General features: G+C 37.7%; 1 protein-coding gene across 1 annotated transcript in view; it reads left to right on the top strand.

The window, feature by feature from the left end:
* LOC126237250 (transmembrane 9 superfamily member 3) overlaps positions 1-18792 on the top strand; it is a 94403-nt gene that overhangs the window by 22099 nt on the left and 53512 nt on the right. The window contains exons 4-6 of the mRNA XM_049947166.1: positions 4984-5228; positions 5694-5825; positions 15308-15474. Of these exons, the coding sequence (XP_049803123.1) occupies positions 4984-5228; positions 5694-5825; positions 15308-15474 (544 nt within the window). The remainder of the gene's footprint in view (positions 1-4983; positions 5229-5693; positions 5826-15307; positions 15475-18792) is intronic.

Raw genomic sequence — 18792 nt, 5'->3', positions numbered from 1 at the left:
AACGGAGGAGGCTTGGGAGATATCTTTCCCCTCTCAGAACCATGAATGCTACAATACTATGAAGGAACTAGAACATGCTTTCATCTCATCATGATCCTCCACTCCAGGACCAGATGATATTTACATTCAGATGTTGCAACACCTATCTCTTGATTGCAAGCACTTTTCCTTCATACATATAATCACTTCTGGACGGACGGTGCATTTCCTAATCACTGGTGTGAAGCCACTGTAAACCCCACACCCAAACCTGGTAAGGACAAACATCTTTCATACTGCCACTGCCCAGTTTCCCTGACCAGCAGTGTCTGCAAGGTGATTGAACGCCTGATCAATCATCGGCTGGTATGGTGGCTTGAGTTTCGGAATTTGCTAACAAATGCATAATGTGGATTTTGTAAGCACTGCTCTGCAGTTGAACATCTCGTCACTCTGTCAACCCACATCATGAACAATTTTCTGTGGAAATGCCAGTCTGTACCTGCAATATATATATGTGGCTTCTGAGGCTGCCTGCCCCATTTTATTCAGGACATTTTAAAAGACCAGGTTTTCAATGTATATGTGGGATTGGCTTTTTTGAACACTTTTATTCCGGAGGACGGGATACCTTAGGGCTCTGTGCTGAGCGTTGTCCTATTTTGCTACAGCGATTAATCTCATCATGGACTGTCTTCTCCCAGTCATCTCGGCCTCTCTTTTTGTCAATGACTTTGCAATCTACTGCAGTTTTCAACGGACCTGTTTATTTGAACAATGACTTCAGTGATGTCTCAACTGTCTTTACTTGCGGAGTATGCGCAATAGCATCCATTTTTCACTGAAAAATCTATTTGAACTTTGGCGGCATAAGGAGTTTCTTCCACTACCCTTACATCGTGGTCCTGTTGCTCTTCCATTTGTCGGAACACTGAAATTCTTGCTGCTCACACTCAATAGGAAACACTGTTAGTCCTCCCACATATCTTATCTCGCAGCATGTCGCACCTGGTCTCTAAATATCCTGTGTGTTTTAAACATTGCTTCATAGGGAGTGGATTGGAAAATTCTCTTCCGCTTGTACCAATCCCTTGTGCGATCAAACATGGACTATGGGTGTCTTGTTCATGCATCTGCACGACTGTCTATTTTACACAGTCCAATATAGAGGCATAAGTTTGGCCTCTGGAGCTTTCTACAATATCCCAGTTATGAATGTCTGCAGACACTGACAAACTATCGCTTTCATACTGGCATGATGTTCTCCTCAGCATATACGCGTGCTGCCTGTTCTCTATGCCCAACTGTCCATCTTATGCGCCCTTTTTCGATCACTCACTAGACCACCAATAAGGGGTAAGCACAGCTTCTCTGATGATGCCTCCCGGAGTTTGCATTTGTATACTGCTTTGGAAGCTTAACGTTACGTTACCTTCCATGTTCCCGACAGGTGAGAGCCCTTCTCTACCTTGGCTTTATGCAGATGTCCGCACCGATCTCAGACGTAGTTCGCTTCCCAAGGAAACTTCTCCAGATTTGACCTATTGCTGTAAGTTTCTCAGACTTTGCATGCAACTTGGAAACATCACCTTCTTCTACACTGATGGTTCTAAGATGGACCTTGGTGTCAGATGTGCCTTTGCCATTGACAACAAACATCTTGGATACCGGCTTGTAGGCCAGTGCATGATTTTTACTGCGGAGCTTTCTGTCCTCTTGTCAGGCCACCCAGTACATCCAACGACACAGGCTTATCAATTGTGTATTAAGTTCTGGTTCAGTTAGTGGCCTCCAGAGCCTTTGTGTACAATACACATACCACCCTTTGTGCAATGAATCCACAAATTTTCTCCACTTACTCTTTGATGATGAAGCCAACGTAATGTTTATGGGTCCCTGCTCATGTTGGGATGTTGGGGAATGGAGCTGTTGATTCTGCTGCCAAGGTTGCAGTCCATCTAGACCTTTTAGCTGTTCTGTCCATTCAAATTAAATCTGTATTGCTGTACTTAGGAATATTGTGTCCCTCTGGCATGAACAATGGTCTTCTGTGTATGGGAACAGAACTCTGGGAAATTAAACACCTCCCGATAACTTGGACGACTTCCTCTCACCTCTCTCATCATGAGGAGATGCTTTTAGCTCGGCTGCACGTAGAGCATTGTCATTTCAGTCACCATCATCTGTTAAGTGGAGATGCCTTCACCACTCTGTGCTCACTGCAACCAACCATTGACAGTGCACCATTTTCTGACCCAATGCAGATTTTATAACTGTTTATGTTTCAATGTATGTTTGCCATCTGGATTATCAGATACATGAATTGTAGATGGCATTCTGTTTTTTATTCATCGTAGTAATATGGCGAAGAAAATTTAATATTCAACCATTTGAGTGTCCTCTTCAAAGGGGAAGTGATCATTTTTAGCTGTCCCTCTACTCCAATTGATTAGGCTCTGAGTATTATCGACTTCAATTTCTTCATCCAGTAATTGACCATTTCAAGTTATGACCGACTACTACTGATCCACTCACTTATGTCACTGGGCTAAACATCTGATTGTACAGCATATATTTAATTGGTGCCATAATTTCTGCATGCACAGGAACACACATTGATCAAGTTAGAAACAGGTATTAAAACTGATCGAACTATTGCACCTAGCAACGAGCAACTGCCTGCTGATTCCATATTGCAGATGATGAGTCATGGACAAGTCCTGATCTGAATGTAGAAGCAACCTGCATATGCAAATGAACACTGGAAATGGGATGGTTGGACTAGACAGGGAGTCAGACCATCAGAGATCGGATTTGTGAGGTTCTACTGTATTGTTTACTTTCTAATGTTTCATATATCCTTAAAAATATTATGTTAGCACTTTGTAATGTGTTGCATAAGTAGTCGTGTATTCAAGAGAACAAGAATTGGCAAGGACAAGATCGTATCCAGTGAGAGGCAGGTGTAGGTGAAGACAGCTGCCCCCCCCCCCCCCCCGCCCCCCCTACCAGCGGAATCCTTATCCTACCCCCTAGCCCACCAAACAGAGATGTTTCAATGCTGTGTCAATTTGAAGAAGGCAAGAGGCCAGAACATGGTGTAATGTTCCATTTGTTGTGAAGTCTCACCTATTTCAACATTGACTGTGAGGCTAGCATGAGTTGTCCTCAGTCCCTATCCCAGGTCGTGGGTATGCTCTTGGCATAAGGTGCTTCAGATACATGAAAAAGGAGATGAAGACTCTCCTTCAAACTTCAGCATTCCCAGAAAATGTTAACAGGTGGCCTTTACAGTTAGTGTTTATTGTGAAAGTCTAAGAATAATAAGTAGATAACAAAATGATTTTATGAAACAATTCCTACTGTTGATATTATAGACTCTTTAGTTAACTATACTGTTAAAGTAGATTTTCTCATGTTACATTTTGTGAACTAAGCAAGGTCTTTGATGGTGTAGAATGTATAGAAGTACTTGACAGTTTGTGCTTTTATTATATTGGAGACAACTGTCTGAAACTTATAAAATGATATCTGAGGAACTGCAAGCAAAGTGTTTGTGTAGAAGAAAGACTTGATGTAGAACTAGTTAGTGTAATTGTTCCACAGGAATCTGTTTTGGGATCTTATAAGCTTATCGCAGTTATTTATAACCTGCCCTCATTTATAAGTTCCAACACAGCATTACGTGCAGATTACACAACCTTCCTTCACTGTATTAAGTTTTTTTGAGAAAACAGTTGCCTTAGAATCATATTTGTTTATAGTGAATGGATTGGTACTTGATGAAAACAGACACCTGCAGTTGACCTTCAATTAGGTTCTTAAACTTCTTTGTTGACTTTATTTCTGTAAAGTTCTTAGCTGTATATCTAGAATATAGCAATAATTGAGACAACGGGAAAATATATTAGGAGTAAGATGTGTAGAGTAATTGATTTCATAAGGTTACTTAACAATTGTCCCTGAAATCTGTGTTGGAACATTTACTTTTTCCCTTCAAGTCATCATGTCATATGGTAATATCTAGTGAGAAAGCTGCTTTTATGTTCTTGTCATCTTGTTGTTATATGAGAAAGCCACAAAAATAAATACTAGGTCCTCATTCAAAGCTTACTGAAATCCTTCATTTGTGAGAATAGCTTGTTAAATGTATGGATTGAATAACTTCCATGCTAGGCTATAAATATGTCTCTCTCCCTTCTCAACTGATGCTTCTCCTACATGTTGGCATTGTCCGTTACTGTAGTGGTACTTATTGGCAGTGGGATAAAAATATCAAAAATAATACCCTGGATCATCACTTGTAACTGTTAATGAGTATCGTTACTTCACATCCATTTTGTTCACTTTTCCAAGGTTCTGAATGGGTTTTCTGTCCCTGCATTATTCTTTATTAGAATTTTCAAAACTGACTCTTCCTCCTGTTAGAGGAATTGTAAATTTGAAATTAAATCAAGATATTAATTTTTTATTTGTTGATTAGTGGGACCTGTTAATGACTTTATTGTTGTGGCTGTCATTAAACAGGGACTGTAATTTTGCATATTGTCATCATGAACACTTTTGAGACAAAAAATATTTTCTGAATAATGATTAACATTCAAATCCACATCCCTGCAAACCTGTTTATTACAGGTAGCCTGTGAGGTGTTCTCAGGTGTCACAGTTAGTAATCAACACTACAGTATACAGTTCGAGCATATCATAAATGTCCATCCCAGTGTATGCTCCACTAAGAAGTAAAGTTATGAATACGGTTGGCATGATAATTGTGCAAGGACCTTTTTTTTTTAAATGTTGTCCTGATTTTTTTTTTAAAGACCTGCTATTATCAAACTTTTCTTTTTCCCTGAAGGTATTTGTAAGGAAAAAAATTGAACTGCTACATGCAGAAATTTCTAATAAAAAATGAAAATTATCAATTCCAGAAGATGTATTAATGTGGTTTGTCTTCCAATAGTCTGTGGTCACTTTTTAAATCAATAATGTGTACCTTCTTTGCAGGCATTGTGGGTGAAGTGGAAGAGACTGAAAGTGGAACTAACTACTACATATGGACGCACAAGAAATTTGAAATTGGCTACAATGGGAAACAGATTGTAGATGTGAATCTTACATCTGAAAATAAAGTTAAACTTGTTGAGGGTGCAAAGATTCCATTTACATATGAAGTTATATGGAAAAAGTCTTCAATAAAATTTGAAGATAGATTTGACAAGTATTTGGATCCCAACTTTTTCCAGCATCGTGTAAGTTAATAGCAGTGGAATAATTTCATGAATATCTGGTTGTGTAATTTTACAAAATATCCTCCAATAATTTAACTGCCCATATACAAGAAGGTTGTCTTTTTCTGCAGCACATTAGCTGATACTTGTTAAAAATTGATTCATTGTGAGATTTTCTCTTTTATCTTATATGTCACAGTTGATAATAAATTCGTTTTACTCTTTTATTTGTAGAATGAGTTGTTTCAGTGCAATTCTAACTGATATCCAAAAATATGTTTCTCACCCTAATCAAAGTATTGGTAAAGGGATTTGTAAAGCAGGCTAGTGGAATGTAATAATATTAACATTCTGACTAAAGTAGCATAGCTTCTGTATCTTCTTAATAAAGTAGTTATCATTTTTTTCTTTGGTTACTGAAGTTTATAAAATCATAAAACTTTCTGTTTCTTGTTATTGATACTTGAATTATTTCTTTACTAACAGATCCACTGGTTCAGCATTTTCAATAGCTTCATGATGGTTATATTCTTGGTTGGACTTGTTTCCATGATTCTTATGCGAACACTTCGCAAGGATTATGCTCGCTACAGTAAGGATGAGGAACTTGATGACATGGTAAGGAAACATTAAGTCATTTTGTTATTTAACTTACTCAGAAATGTTTGTTCTGCACGTTATAGAACTAGAGGTAAACGCATATTTCATTTAATATACAAAGGTCTGCTTTCATATCTTAATACTTTGTAAACAGTTGTTATCATATGTTACGCCAGTGTCACCTTAAATGAGCTGTTTGCTGCAGGAAAGACATGAGTAAACAGTGCTGTGTTCCACTTTTGTATAATACCTACTTTTCTGAGATTAAGAGAGACATGTATTGTGTGCATCTAAAAGTATCCTATTTTTAAGAGACATTTCCAATTTTATAACTTGCTTTGAGTGGCCTCAAACTTGTCTTCTGAGATAAAACTTGACTTTTCGTTTTTTCCCTGGAAACTATGTAATTGTTTATTATGATACTTTCATCAGAATTTTCTGCATTCTGTATACCATTACTGAGCAGTCACTATTACTTTTGAGAACATATTTTAAAGCTGTTGGTTTTAAATTGGTAAAAGCTGTGATTGTATTTTGATCTGTTTTTACCTTATACCTGGTGATATGAGGTTATCATCTAATTGCAAGAAGATAAATTATTCAAAAAGCAACAGATTACATATATTTATTCTGGGAAAATTGAAGACACTGTTATACAAACATTAAGCTGCCCCCAACTTGAATACCCCAGTGTTTTACTGGATGTGGTCCTTTTGAAGATTATATGCCTCCATTTTCCTTTTATCTTTGAGCAACTTTAGTTATAATGAGACCTATAGTTGAATTTGGACCCTGATGCATTTAAGTGTTTTTCTTATGTGCAAGTCATTGCCAGAGTTGCACAAAACATTCAGTGGCAGAAAAAATCCTAAGACCATATGTGGACTGAGCCCCAGACCTTTAGATTTCTATTCTGTTACCAGTTTACAAATTAATAATTTGTGGCCTGAAACACAGACTATAATGTAATTGTAATGTGCTAAACAATTTTGTGCAGATTACTTTTGTGTTCTAAATACAGGTGGAGTTACTTATACATGAAACAAACAATTATTATAGCAAGAAGTGGAATGAACAACCCCCTTGTATGATGAAGTTAGTGACCATACTGTTGAGGGTACACACTGTAACAATATTTTTAGTGTCCACCTAGATTTTACTTTGTTTTCAAATAGTGAAATTATTCTTGTGGTGTCACAGCCAGACACCAACTTGCTAGGTGGTAGCTTTAAATCGGCCGCGGTCCATTAGTACATGTCGGACCCGCGTGTCGCCACTGGCAGTGATCGCAGACCGAGCGCCACCACACGGCAGGTCTCGAGAGACGGACTAGCACTCGCCCCAGTTGTACGACGACTTTGCTAGCGACTACACTGACGAAGCCTTTCTCTCATTTGCCGAGAGACAGTTAGAATAGCCTTCAGCTAAGTCCATGGCTACGACCTAGCAAGGCGCCATTAACCATCAAGATAGAGTCTCACTTGTATCATCAAGAATGCTGTATACAAATGATGGATTAAAGTTAAGTATTATAGCAGCTACGTACTTTTCTTTATAGCATTCATTACGTATCCTGTTTCAGACCTCTCTCTAGCCTACGTGAGATTAACGCGTGCCTTTCGGCTACTTCAGTGTGGCGTAGCTGTCTTGTTACGCCACAACAATTCTTATGTGCAAACCTAAAGTTTTTTAGATTACCCTTACAATACAGTAAGTATGTGGATTGTAGTAATACCATCCTTATCTTGGAAGACAAGTTTCTGTATTTGAAAATTCATTTTGATTTGTACAGTATTTCACTCAGGCAAATTTTTCTACTGGCTGCATAAATAATTAACAAACAATTTCTTATTTTTCTTTCTGAGCAGTAATATTTTCCTACCGTTCTTAACATTTCCTGCAACCCAAGTAACCCTTAATACTGCAACAGCATTGAAATTGCTTGTACATTTATTTAGAATAATGGAGTTGTAGTTATGGCTGTCTTACCCCTCAACTGTGTTATCTAAATTATTGAGAACTTTTCGAGAAAACTTTCACCCAAACAGCAAATACTGAATATCCAGCAACATTGTGACAAAATAATGACCTTAAATCTGAAGAAATTACAATGTGCACCCATTCTGATCTCTCCCTCTCTCTGCAGTTCGTAAGATCAGTCTGAATGAATGTCATGTTGACAAACACAAAGGTCAGTCAGTTTCATCCATTCTCAGATCTGAGCAATTGTACAATATCCCATGTGTTTCAAAGTGAATGTTGGTTGTTCTAAGGCTTTACAGCATTTGTTATATTCAACATAAAATTACAAATAATACATCAAATGAAAGAGCAACTCTAAGAGTTTTGTCTGTATACCTGTGTCTTCCGTTAGAAAGCCTAGTAGCAAAGGTGGAGACTAACGAACAGAAAGATTTTTGTATTAAGTTCCATTGTAATCCTCCAAGTGATGGTAATATCTTTAGATGATATGATCAGTTTGAAGACACCAGCTGTTTGTGCAAAGGGAAGAGTAGGGGATAACTGAGAGTGACCGAAGAATGTGTTAAACAGTTTAGAGAGTATTTCACATGTATCCCTAAGAAATCAGATCGGAAGACTAATTGTGAATTAACAATTACAGTTACGTCTGTGTGGAGACTTTTAAGGACACTTACAAATACATCCTTATCATTTGCAGTCATTACAAGCTCTAAGGCCTGCAGACTATGGTTTACATGCCAACTTTGCAAATGAAATGTTGCTTTTTGATGATGATTTTCTGGATTGTGTCAGCTTCAGTGATGACTCTATATTTCGCCTAAATGGAAAAGTGTGCACACATAATGTGCAAATTCCCATGACGTGCTACAGTTGCAGTGAGACTCCCTTAAATTGAATGTTCTTTTGTGCCACCATTTGGGGGAAAGTTATGGGCCTTCCTTTTTCAGTGAAGCAACAGTAACTGATGTTTCTTATCTTGATGCATTAGAAATGTGGTCCCTTCTTCAGTTGGAAGAAACTGAACCATAGAACTTTATTTGGCATCATGATGTTGCACCACCTCACTGGCATGACTAAGTACGTGATTGAAAGTGCTGGCAGGTCGACAGACACACAAACAAACACAAACATACACACAAAATTCAAGCTTTCGCAACAAACTGTTGCCTCATCAGGAAAGAGGGGAAGGAGAGGGAAAGACGAAAGGATGTGGGTTTTAATGGAGAGGGTAAGGAGTCATTCCAATCCCGGGAGCGGAAAGACTTACCTTAGGGGGAAAAAAGGACAGGTATACACACACACACACACACACACACACACACACACACACACACATACACATACAGACACAAGCAGACATATTTAAATATGTCTGCTTGTGTCTGTATATGTGTGGATGGATGTGTGTGTGTGTGTGTGTGTGTGTGTGTGTGTGTGTGTGTGTGTGTGTGTGCGCGAGTGTATACCTGTCCTTTTTTCTCCCTAAGGTAAGTCTTTCCACTCCCGGGATTTGAATGACTCCTTACCCTCTCCCTTAAAACCCACATCCCACATCCTTTCGTCTTTCCCTCTCCTTCCCCTCTTTCCTGATGAGGCAACAGTTTGTTGCGAAAGCTTGAATTTTGTGTGTATGTTTGTGTTTGTTTGTGTGTCTGTCGACCTGCCAGCACTTTCATTTGGTAAGTCACATCATCTTTGTTTTTAGATATATAAGTACGTGATTGGTTAGACAATCTTTTACCCGACCACTGGATTGGCTGGAAGGGGCCGGATGAGAGCCTGGCATCTGCTATGAGCTGATCCGCTTGACTTATGAAACAGGATTAGAACGGTTGTTGCAGTAATTACTCCAAACCCACTGATCAAGGTTTGGAAACAACTTGCCTATTGACTTGGTGTGTTTTGTGTGACAAAGGGTGCTCACATTGAATACTTCTTAGAAAAACTGTTCAAGTTCCTCTTTCATTTGATGTATTATCTATAACTGTAAGTTGAGTGTAATCAAAGCCACGAGGCCTAAAACCCCAACATTCATTTTCAGACACCCTATATAATGCCGCTGCTGTTGAAAAATGGGTAAATCCTGGCATTAGAAAAACAAAATAAGGACAAATACACTGCACCAGCTAAATGTTGGGCACAGCATTACAGCAGGTATTAGAAAGTCAGAGTTACTAGATTGCTATATAAGCAACTGATTATCTCGTAGTTGATTTTCATTTTTTGTAGCAACCTTGGGGAAAAGGAAGATGACATTTTTGTGTTGAGGTTAAGCAATTACTGTATTGAAACAAAACCCACAGACTTAGGAGATATGCTGTGAATGGAGCTAAAACTGTGTTAACCCTCCACCTATGCAACTCTTTTCCGAAAGAAGACAGTAGGTTGAGTTGTAAGTGACTAAGGCGTGGCCGTGTGGCCATCGTAAATTAAAAAAAAATTGTCTCCTCAAAATCATTATGGCTCTTCCCCAGTATCCTATACAAGAGCCTTCTTAAAGCAAGCCTGGTGCCTGAAATTTAATAAATAAATTTGTATTGTGGAAACAGTGGTTAAGAAACCTTAAAAGTGGGAAGAAAACCTGAAACTGGGTTCAAATCAAATGGCTGTAAGCACTATGGGGCTTAACATCTGAGGTCATCAGTCCCCTAGACTTAGAACTACTGAAACCTAACAAACCTAAGGACATCACACACATCCGTGCCCGAGGCAGGATTCGAACCTGTGACCATAGCAGCAGCGCGGTTCCAGACTGAAGCGCCTAGAACCGCTTGGCCACAGCGGCTGACTCTGAAATTGGGTTTCAAGGAAAAAAGCCTGAATGTCATTCAGTTTTGATAATATCACTTCTTGTCAGAAATCTTAAATATACAATGGTTGTTTGTTTAAAATAATAAATGAATTTCCTTTGTAATATTCAACAGAGAAATAACAGTCAACCGGTTAATACATTGACCTAGGTTTCGACACCTCTAAGGCTGTCTTTGTCAGAATGAAATTTTAACAACCATATAAATACATAGAAAAATAAGTTTGACAGAAACATTAACAAAGATGAAAATGTTACAACATAAAGTTTACTTACATAAAGTTATATTGCAAGGAGGCAATAGTCAAAATTATGAGCAGACCTGCTGAAGTTAAAAACCGAAAATTAAAAATGTTCCAGCATTTGGTACATATACCTTGTAACAAACAAATCAGACTGATCGGCCCAGTGGCTTATATTGCTTCCATGAAAACAGGATACAAGTTACGCCATCTACTGTGCATGGACATTGACATATGTCAGTTTGAGACATTACAACAGGAATAATCAAATTAAACAGCAGTTAATTATAAAAACAAAATGAATTTTTGAAAGTACAAAGTAGTCAAGTAAATGAAGTACAAGTGAGAGCTGTCTATTAGGCTTTACAGAAATGAGCATTACATGAAGACAGGATATTACAGAATATTTACACAAACAGCTGCACAGTCCAAAAAACCATGTGCATGAAGGGAACTTTTAGTTTATTCACAATCTCAAGTCCACAGTTGCTCCTGTAAACAGTTCAGAGTTTTCAATTTTACATAGAGAGAAAAAAAGGTTGCAGTCTCAACATAATCAAAGAGCTGGAGATTTTCGAGCATATTTCTAAGAACGATGGCCTCATCTTCAACAACCAGTTACAGTTACGTAAAAAAATATTTTTCAAAGGCTTTAATCCACTACTTACAAAATCATGATTCCTGTAAATTTTTTTTTTACTGCCTCTAATTCCCAAACATCTTTTTCTTCAGATCATATATTGATATGTACTACTGAAGTTTCCTTTGCGCGGACTTTTTTTTTTACTGTGAAGCTGTTTGTGTAAATATTCTACAATATTTAACAGTAAGAAAGTCAATTATAAATAGTGCAGCACAGGAATCAATGCAAAATGCCAAAAGCTGCAGATGTGAAATGAAGCCTGTTGACACGAACCACTGCTAGCAAGGGGGGAAGGTGCAGACTATGTAAAGAAACAATACCACAGAAGATGCTTTGTAAATAAAAGTGAAACGCATCTGGTGTAATTATTTTTAATTACATTGCAGTCAGCTCAAGACAGATAACCTATAATAACAACTGTTGTTTAATTTGATTATTTCTGTTGTAATGACTCAAACTGGCTTATGTCACTGTCCATGCCCAATAGGTGGTGCACTTGTATCATGTTTTCGAGGCAGCAATGTAAGCCTTGGGCCGATCAGCATGAGGTTGTTCATTGCAAGGTGTTTGTACCAAACACTGGAACATTTTTAATTTTTTACTTGAGCAAGTCTGCTCATAATTCTGACTATAGCCTGCTTGCAGTGTAACTTTATGTAAGTCACTTTTATGTTATGACATTTTCATCTTTGTTATTGTTTGTGTCAAACTTATCTTTCTATGTATTTATAGGGTTGTTAAGATTTAATTCTGACAAAGACTTTCTTTGAAGTATTGAAACCTAAGTCAATAATTAATTATTTGCAGTCGGTTGGCTGTATAATTTCTCTGTTAAACTTATATATGGTTGCTGAGAGACAGCCATGTTCAAAATTTCTTTTGCAGTGTTTTTACGTGACAAATGTTGAAGAAATCTAGAAAGTTTGTGTGGTCTGTTGGGCCTTAACTCATGTGAGTGGTATTGTGAGAAAGAAGTGCTCAGACTGTTTAAGGAATTCCCTTCCAATTCACATGAAGTGATTCAGGGGAAGTCTGTTAGGATGGCTGCATAGGAATTAAAAGAAGCTCTTCCCAATCGAGATTCCATTTCTTACCCACTGTGCAGCCTTACTCAGTTCAACATATTAACATATGAACCAAAAATTTATATATGAAATTGATTCTTTGTTTCACAAGACATCATTATGAAACACAGTTGAATGGAAGGTAGAATACTCAAACGTAATTATTATTAGTCATGAAGTATTGTTAATCTTTAAGTAATAATGCATTACCTTGGCAGCTCATTGTATGTAATGAACAAATTATATTTGAAATATCACATTATTCATTCACACACACTTCAAAAAGCCAACCATATATTATGTACATGTAAAACAGTGACACATCTAGAAACCCAAAAAGTTGTCTCATCCATGGGCAACTTTAGCAGACAGAGTTTACAAGCTTTGGAACCTGTCTTCTGTGCAGTTTCTTGATTAAATCGTAAATGCAAAAGTGTCAAAAGATGATGAGTTACCTAAAGAAATTTCCATGAGAAATGGTTACTGCGGTGCATATAAGAGGAAATTATTCTGTTTTTAACATTATTGGCTTATAGCATATGAAAATAGCTTATAAAAATGTATAATTTATGTATAGTGTATAATCATATGAAGCAGCTTCTTATTGCTGCTCTGCTGAAAATTCTGGAAATGAATGACAGGGGCACGAAGAGGTTTAAAAATGAAATGTGTAGAAAGCAAAAAGGGGCACAGACCTTTCAAGATTGTCAGACAGTTGCCAAAGATATACTCAGCTATTGATGATAACAATGTTCCTCTCCCTCAAAGAACTTTATGCTTAAAATGGCTGTAATTCAATAAAATTGCCAAATTTAAATTATCTATCCACTAAATGATATCACTGACATCTTCAGTTAGAATCATCTTTTATCTGTGGTTATCAGTTTGAAATTACAAAAGCACACTAGGTGGACTGTTCATTGAACATCCCATCAATGATAAAATCATCAGAGATGGTGCACTTGCTCCATTGATCTAGTATGAGAAGGCAACAACATGTGGCGCTAAAGAAATTGTAGAGAAATGGTGGGCTAGGGATATGGTCCTATATCCTTCTGAATTAGAATCCAGTATCTTAATGACTGTGCCACTTCACTTAGTTTAATGTGTTCAGTTCTTCACCAGTTGCCATGCCTTCTGTGTACTATATGTGTACCAACATATAATTTTGATGGTTAGGTTATTTTCAAGTACCTGAATATAATTACTGATTGCAAGATTGCCAATTTTAATTTTATTTAAGTGCATGAAAATTGTACAGTGATTAAAAAAAAAAAAAAAAAAAAGTATGAGTGTGGTTTGGAAAGTTCTCGGAACATAATAGAAAAAAGTACTTACATCACTGAAACTTTTTTATTTTTTAATTTAGTCTCATCGTACATTAATGGACTTGGTCCAACAATGTTCCAGTGCCTTGATCCCATCTCAAAAATGAGTTTCCTCCAGGCCTGCAAAATAGTTGTCAACTCCAGCTATAAATTCTTTGTTTGAAGTGAATCTTCATCACCAAGAAAAATGTTCAGTTTTGGGAAGAGATGGAAGTCTGATGGAGCCATATCAGGTGAATAAGGCGGGTGTGGCAACAATTCGTACCTTAGTTAGTGCAATTTTGCCATGGAAGATGACTTTCTTCCTTGCTGAACCTGACCTTTTTTCACATATCTTTTGTTGCAATTTGTCCAGGAGGTTAGCGCAGTATTCACTAGTAGTTGTTTGCCCAGGGCGGAGACAATCTACAAACAAAATCCCCTTCGCGTCCCAGAACACTGATGCCATGACCATTCCCACAAGGAATTGTCTTTGCTTTCTTTGGTGGCAAAGAATCGGCATGCTTTGACGGTTTTTGTCTCTTGGGGTGTAGTAGTGCACCCAAGTTTCATCTGTGGTCACAAACTGGTGCAAAAAATATCGATCATTTCTCCTAAAATGAGCCAAACATTGTTCAGATACATCCATTCTCATGCGTTTCTGATCCAGCGTCAAAGAGTTGTGGCACCCATCTTGCAGATAATTTTTTCATTTCTGATCCTTCAGTTAAAATGTGATATACCTTTTCAGATGACATCTGGCAAGCTTGAGCAATTTCACGCACTTTCAGTTGACGTTCCTCCATGACCATTTTGTGCACTTTTGCAATGACTTCTGGAGTAGTGACACATCTGAAGGCCGACCACTGTGCGAATCATCTAAGCCCTCCCGACCAAGTTTAAATTCATTTGTTCAGTTTGCAACAGTTGAATATACGAAGTACTTAATCCCTGGTTGAATCACGATATTTCTTTTTTCATTTTTTTCCCATTGTTGCAAATCACTACGTGGGTAACAACAGCAGAGCCACATTACTGCCACAGCTCTCTCCCAAGAGCACTGACGTGAAACATGTTTACAGGCAACAGTCCAATGAATATCACATGAACAACTCGTTGCGCTATTGCTAACCTCTCATGGTGATTCTGAGAAATTTTCAAACCACCCTCGTAAACAAAATGTTGACAGTTACTGGCAGTATTGATTCATACAAAAATTTTTTCAGCTGTGGATCATATTGCAATAAAATCATTATTCAGAATGTTTCTCAAACAGATTTTAGCCATGACCCAGTATAAGTGTGCAGTGGTCTTTTCTGTAGTTAAAGAATTACATGAGCAGTTTGTCCAAAATGGCAAATGGTTAAAGAAAATGGGGATGAATGTTGTTCCAAAATGGTTGCCCAAATGGCAAGCAGTGTTACTTTGCTTTTATAAAGTGGTTTGTTTCAGGAACGTGATTTGGGAGATGAATATGGATGGAAACAAGTGCATGGCGATGTGTTTCGCCCTGCCTCACATCCTATGTTATTCTCTGCCCTCATAGGTGCAGGTCATCAAGTTACTCTAGTGGTACTAAGTGTTATAATATTTGCAATCATGGGTGAATTATATACAGAGTAAGTACATTATCTGGTGCCTTTTATAGCTCATAGAGAATGAATCTGTTGGTGAATGTATTTGAAAAAAAAAAATGTTTAACATGCAAACATTTATGTCAAAGTATGCCTTAAAGACAATTTGTAGAGAGTTGTCTCCATCCCAGAAATACTTAGTCATATTAAATTTCAGAAGAAAGAAAAAATAGTTTCATGATTATTTTCGCTCATTCAGTTGTAATTTTGAACAAAAAATAGCCTTTTTTAGGATAGTGCAGGCCTTTGTTAATTTCTGGTGTTGTGTTTTTGTATTATTTTGGTTTTCAAACTGGACAGGATTTGAAGAACATTGTATTGCAGTATCTTATATGTTAACTTAACATTTAATTAAGTCCTTCTGTAGCCAGTGTCCACTACAAAACTTTTATGGCAGGTAAAATTGTTTATGAGAACATGGACTAAGTATCTTACTTGGCTACTGCACTACACATGATGTTCTGCCCAAATCTTTTCATCCGTCAAACGGGGTGATTTCGGACAGTATGGCTTATTTGCTCTTTGCCACTGCATAGAAACAAAGAGTTACGTATTTTAACGTTTGTGCGCCAGTTATTTTAAGCACAAGAATGCATTTATCGCTTTCCAAAACTTATTTTGCATCATTTGTTTCCCTAGGTGAATAAGTGACAAACAGTCTCAGTGTTACTGTTAAGATGTTTTCTCAAATATCAAGGCAAAGCTGGAAAATCTCCCACCATGTGTAAAATGTCACCAAAATCAAATAAAAAGCATGTAGAATTTTAAAAAAAGGCAGTAACTGTCCGAATTCACCATCTATATACTGTAACTTTGGACAGAGATTTAAAAAAACACTTGTGTCTAAAATCACCCCAATCCATGGGGTGACTTCGGACACTTAATTTAACTGCCTCAGATAAATGTACCTACACATACACTTTCTGGTTATGTATTCGTTACACATATACCCTACCACTTCCATAACAATCAGTTTAATCTAACAATATATACGAAAGTTACAATCAAAATAATGACAAAACCGTCCGAAATCACTTTGTTTGACAGTACCTCATAATTTTCATTTTGTTTTTTCTTCGTATCTTCCAGCTGCTCATGTGATACTTAATGCTTGACCACCACTGCCATATCTCGTACATGAAAATAGTCGTTACTCTCAGAGAAGTTATAAATGTGTATTTTACAGAGCAGATGGGCAGATTAGAGGAAAATATATAAAGTTATGAATTCATTTGTCATTTACTCTGTTGTGTGGGAGACAAAGCTGTGAAAGTAGTGATTTGGATTTGAACATGTAATAATTAAAAAGTCTTCTATTACAGATGCAGGTCTCCCATGAGATGTGGAAGATCAGTTTTTCAATATCCTGTTTTTATTCACATTGGTTTGTAGAATAGCACAAATAACATAATTTGTTCTGAAATTTTACTGCAACATAAATGTAAGATGATGGAATACCAACCAATATGTATGGGCTAGTACAGAAGCCATTCTTGGAATTGCACTCCTTTATATTTGCACATTGTAATACTTAATAAATAGTTCACAGTGAGACTGTAAGTTGTACAAGATGGGTTCTGTAAGTAATATAACATTTTTTCTGGAAACAGGTTGGATTTATTCAGGATTCCAATACACCATCTTATTCCCCATTCTTTTGGTTACAAAATCCCAGTTTTCAACATCTAGCTGGGAGGACCTATGTGGCCTGCACGGTATTACTCTACTAGTAGACATCGGAGCCAACATCTCGTCGCATCAGTAACCTTATCGTCATCTACATATTGCTTTCTGTGGAGTGCATCCTTTGGACAAATGGGTGGAAATCGGAAGATGTGAGATGCAGTCTTAGGGTGGATGAGGAAGAACAGTCCAATGAAGTTTTGTGAACTCCTCTCGGGTGTGCAGACTTGTTTGCACTTTTTTGGTTACAAACATGCTGAAGCTGTTTCTTCAGTTTCCTAAGGATGGCACGATACACTTCAGCGTCGATCATCGCGTTGTGATGGAGGACAACAAACAGAATAAACCTGTCTGAGTCCCTGAGGACTATTGCCTCGGCGTTACCGGCCGAGGTTGTAGCTTTGACTTTTTCTTCAGAGGAGAGGTGTTGTGGCACCACTCTATGGATTGCTGTTCTGTTTCTGGTTCTAAGTGTTGAACCCGTGTTTCATTGCCTGTGATATTCGACAAAAAACTGTCACGATCAGCCTTGCAACCACAAGCAATTCTGCACAGATGGTCCTTCATTCCTCTTTATAGTCTTCTGTTAGGTGGTAAGGAACCGAGTGGGCAAACACCTTTGTGTACCCCAGCTGGTGTATGTGTGTGTCAGCACTACAAACCGAGATGTCCAGTTGAACAGTGAGATGTTTGATAGTGATCTGTCAATCACCTTGAGAATGTCTGCACATTCCAACATTGCACGAGTTACAGCTGTGAGTGGCCGTCTGGTACACAAGAGATTGGGCAGGTTTGTGCGACGTGGTTGCGATGGTCACAGATGTCTCGCCTAACAACTCGTTATGCTTTTGTTCACTGCCATGTTTCCATAGACATTCTTCAGCCACCTATGAATATATGTGATGCTCCAGTTTTCTGCCAAAAGAAAATGATAGCTCTCTGCTTGGAATGCATGTTTGCTGCAGTTGCTATTTTGAAGGGTACATGTAGTGCCACCACCTATTGGAACTTTATGAAACTATAGGGACTGAAGTTAAAATATTCCACAATATCTCACAGAAAATTCTGCATTTTTCAAACTGATTGGCCAAGGAAAAAAGTGTGTTGCATTACACCTCTTGTATTTTGTGATGCAGGGATATTGGTGAAACTGGTGGGTTACTGGTTTTAGAATTTGCTCATAGTTTCTTTCCAACTGTGATGCAGCCCACATGAAAAGATTGTAATTTAAATGTCCTGTGATGGAATTGTGTGTCCAGACTGTAAACAAGATATGACCAGATTGCAGATTACAGTACTGTTGACCTCTGTGTCACTGTGTTTTGCCCCACTTTTTTTCCATGTGTAAAGGGATATGGGCAAACACATCACATTTGTAGACAGAAGTGTGCCTGTTTGGTGAGGAGATTGGTATAATCATTCTTGGTGCTCTGGTATACAGAGATATTTCATCCAATGTTCCACACCATGTAACTTGATCATCTTTGACATTATGTTCTTAAGATGAATGTTGTGCTTATCTATGGGGTGTGGAGTGATTCCAGTGTAATTTTATTGAGTCAGAGTGGCCTCAGGAATTGGAAAACTTACATGAAGGCAACTGCCTCTGCTGTAAGCACT

Source organism: Schistocerca nitens, chromosome 2, assembly GCF_023898315.1.
Source record: "Schistocerca nitens isolate TAMUIC-IGC-003100 chromosome 2, iqSchNite1.1, whole genome shotgun sequence".
In the NCBI taxonomy this organism is placed as follows: Eukaryota; Metazoa; Arthropoda; class Insecta; order Orthoptera; family Acrididae; genus Schistocerca; species Schistocerca nitens.
Note: the sequence above shows the minus strand (reverse complement) of the source record. Positions and strands in the feature narration are given on the sequence as shown.